The 3,953-nt window shown below is 37.8% G+C and overlaps 1 protein-coding gene across 1 annotated transcript in view; it reads left to right on the top strand.

Annotated features, from left to right (window-relative positions):
* The window catches only part of PLCG2 (phospholipase C gamma 2), a 60,087-nt gene extending 60,002 nt beyond the window's left edge, over positions 1–85 (top strand). The window contains exon 34 of the mRNA XM_031063410.1: positions 62–85. Coding sequence (XP_030919270.1) covers positions 62–85 — 24 coding nt within the window. The remainder of the gene's footprint in view (positions 1–61) is intronic.
* The last annotated feature ends 3,868 nt before the right edge of the window (positions 86–3,953 follow it).

Genomic DNA, 3,953 nt, shown 5'->3' with positions numbered 1-3,953 from the left:
GTTGAAAGCAAATACCCTCTGTTACTGTAGTTGTGTTTTTCTTGTTGAACTCTCTTTAAAGGTTCAAGAAAGGAGCAATGTGTGAACCTCTATTCATAGCCCCTGTGAACTTCTGTTCAGAGCCTCGAGGCACTGGAAGGAAAAGTTTTAAGACATGCAGTAAGAGATATCTGTTTGTTTGCAGAAAGGGAAGGTATTTAAAATTCCGAGGAGCACTTACTTTTGTACAGTATCATTTCTGCAAATCCTTTCAGCTGCTAATGTGCTTAGAAATGAATTTTTAAATGAACTGTCAATTTTTAATCTTGCAATCCTACACAGACGATAGTCAAATGATAGTGTTCTGTAAATGTAGACTGTTTTCCCAAAATGTAACTAATCCAAGAATGATAGTGTGCACAAATATAGAGGTACATCCTTCTGGTGCCTTTAATCAAATCAAGAACATGAAGCTGCAGATGAGAATACTTGTTAGATTAGCAAGTGTATTTTCCTGCCAGAGCAGAAGTAAAGGCCTTTGATGGAATATTTAACAGCAGTTGTCATCATTTGTGTATGTGTTGGTCCTTTGTGCTAGTGCTGTATTGTTGCCATCAAATTCCTGGTTGTTGTATCTCTACATGGGATGAGTTTTGCTATCCATATTCCCCATTTCAGTGTTCAAATGTGTGCAGAGGAGTTCAGTTTTCGCAGTGACTGCCTGAGGCATAAAATGCTGCTTCCACAGAGCTGTACTTCTGATCACAGAGGACTTGCACAGATTTGGGATTCATGGCCTGATGCAGCTGCCTCAGCAATTTTCAATTTCTCTTGCTCCCCACACTGTGAATTCTGTTGTTTCAAGAGGTGCTTAATTGATGCCATTGTGCATTCACAGATGATGGTTTGAGGAACCCCCTTGAGGTTTTAGCTATTCTGTAAAGAGAGTCTTGTCTCAGAGATGAAAGTGTTATAATAGTGTATCCCACAATGGGGTGGCTTCTGTAAATTTTTTATTATAGAGAAATTAATTCCTAATCACCCAACTGAAAACAGAGAGAAGTTAAATGCAATTCTCTGCTTTTCATCCTCCTTACTGAAATCTCTTCAGGACCCAGCTGTGATTGACCTGTTCAAGGATTAGATGGGTGTAAACCCTGCTCAAAGAAAGAAAAAAGTGATCACATCAACTGTGGATTTGGGAAGTGGAGCTGAAACCTAGACTGCTGTATAGAGCTGGTTTTATCTCCACTATCCAGGTGTGGATTGTTCTACCTGTCCGAATTCTTTTTAAGCTCAGTTCTAGAGCAGACCCAACCAAACTGTGCATTTGTCCCCGCTTCCTCCACTGGTGTTTGTATTCCTGGCACAGCACAGCCACTGTGTGATGGACACAGGAGTGAGTCCCTCACACTGCTCTTGTGCAAATATTTAAGAATTAGCTCATTTTGTAGTCCTTTGAAAAGTGCTGTGCACATTCTCCACTCATGCATGTCAGGGGTTATGAGGCACTCCATCAGTATTTATGCAAATGCATTTTGTTTTACAGTAAAACTTTTCCCCAGAATATGATGTTACACTGTGTGCAGAATGAAAATACTGCAGTGACTCTTCTGCTGACTTGCAAGTGGTGGGCAAGGCTATTTTCTAACTCTTCTCTTGGTTTTGCATTCTGTGTTTTATCTCCAAGACCTCACCTCTCAGTTCTTCCTTGGGGCAGACTCTGTAGCAACTTTATCACAGTTGCAGCTGTTTGAGTAGGTTTGAATGTGTGTGCTAATTTTTTTAATCCAGGAGGGAAAACATTTATACATTTTTGAAGTTAACAATTGTTAAATTGTTATATTCTTATAGAAATGGTTTTAAATCATTGAAATAACTTATTTTAATAAATAATTGTTGATATCTCACATTGATGTGAATAATACCAGGTACTTCTTTGTTTTAGCATTGCTTGTTGAATTTCATGACTTTTGCCAGTCATTTGAAGCAGTGAGTTCTTACTGAGAAGTGATCTGCTGGTGTGGTATGGTGTGCTCTGCTAGAGGTTAGAGGAAGGTCTTTTCTGTGTTTTTAAGATGAACTGACTTAAAGATTGTTTCAGTAGACATGGTTATCATTGCACTTCCTCTGGCTCCAAACACACGAGGCAGAAGGAAAAGGTCAAAGATCGAGTTTAACTTGTGACTCCAAACCAACCTTTTTGAGTGAGAGGCAGATACAAACTCCAGCTCTAGTGAGAGTCAGATTTTTATGAGCATGAACACTAAAATCTGAGCAAGGCAAAGATTAAATTTGTAGTAATTTGGAAGAACAGTAATATTGATGTTTACAAAAAAATTTATCAGAACACTTTCTGCCTGTGAGGTTTCAGGGAGAACTGCTGCTGGGTGGGTGCACTGTCTTTATGTGGTGATTTTTTAATTGTTGGGAGTCCTGGGAACAAATTTTTTCTTATCTTTTGATCAGAATTACGTGCTTATTGAACATGAATCCATCTGAGGTGTCTGCAGCCTAATTCTTCAGGAAGGTCATTAAATCAGACAAAGTGTCTTTATCATCTTAGTGAATATTGGTATGCATGAGTTCTGGAGTCCAAAAAATTACTACATTTAGGTGTTTTGTTGCCTGTATTGTCACTTTTTTCTGCCCCAACAGATCTATATATTTCTCTGTTGAAAGCATTTTGTTAGTTTTGCAGTTTCTTAACCTTGGAGAAGATGTGAGCTGTGTACCAGCCATTATCTTTGAATTCTCCAAACCAGTTGGAAAAATCTGAATGTGGTGTGGAAGCTGAAGTGCAGTGGTTGAGGTCTGCTACAGTCATGTGTCAGCATTTTAACTGCAGTCCAACTAGCTGGCTTTGTTCCAGACTGAAATTCCCTTTATAGCATGAGAAATAGAAGTTAAATATAATGAAAATTAACTTTCAGAATCAGTTCAGAGATGAATTTATCTTCTGATTCATAACAGTATTTATAAACACATCCAGCTATTAGTTTTAAAAGAATTTAAATTAAATTAAAAGCAGTTGAATTTGCTACTAGTCTACATTTTTAGCTGTTACTCCAGCAAAACAGGGAATTGTGAGCTTGACTAAAATAAAGCAGTAGTTTCCCCAACACTTCTGTAGACCTGAATTACAGTTTAATCCCCAGATTCTTTACAGTATCTGTAAATTATCAGCCTTCAGGACCCTTTTCTCTGAAGAGCACATAGTAAATTATTACATATGCCATTATACTTTGGAAAGTATGTGGAAATCAGTAATAAATAGAAACAAAGGGACATTTTGGTTGAGTCCCTTAGGGGAAGGACCTAGAAAAATCTGGTTTGATTAAGCATCTAAAATAATTCTATTTAAATGCACATGAGAGGTATAAGTTTTCATGTATATCTTGCAAATGTGTACCTTGAAATGCTGCGTCTGAGGTTAAGTAGCTGACCAAGTATTCTTAAACTATTCACTTTAAACATCAGCATCATTCTTTATAGTGAGGCACCTATCACTTGTTCAGTAATTTTGAGGACTAGGAAAAATTGAATCTGAGCTATATTTTCATTCTGCTCTTCCAATTTTCAGGTGCATTTCTGGTAATTCAGTTTCAGGAAAACAGGTAAGATGAAAATTTGAAAAGGGACACAACAATTGAATTACCCTTATTTACCCAGATATTCATGCATGAGGAGTAATGATAAAAAACCAGGAGAAAGGTGAGAGAATTCTTGTTGTAAAATACTTCAAATAGAGCAGCTGCGACTGCCTTTACGGGGATGGAATTTTCAAGCAATTTTAGAGTATCTCTTTAAGCCACAGACTGCCTGTTTTCCTTTTGGAAAGAGTAAGTGTATCCTTCACCTCTGCTGTGGTCAGCACTTTGGGTTTTTTAATAGATGGGGCTAATTGATGGGGAATTAATCAGTGCACTGATGATGGCTCTGAGGTGTGTCCCCACATTAATCCCGTGTGCTGG

The sequence above is a fragment of the Geospiza fortis genome, unplaced genomic scaffold, assembly GCF_000277835.1.
Source record: "Geospiza fortis unplaced genomic scaffold, GeoFor_1.0 scaffold1081, whole genome shotgun sequence".
In the NCBI taxonomy this organism is placed as follows: domain Eukaryota; kingdom Metazoa; phylum Chordata; class Aves; order Passeriformes; family Thraupidae; genus Geospiza; species Geospiza fortis.
Note: the sequence above shows the minus strand (reverse complement) of the source record. Positions and strands in the feature narration are given on the sequence as shown.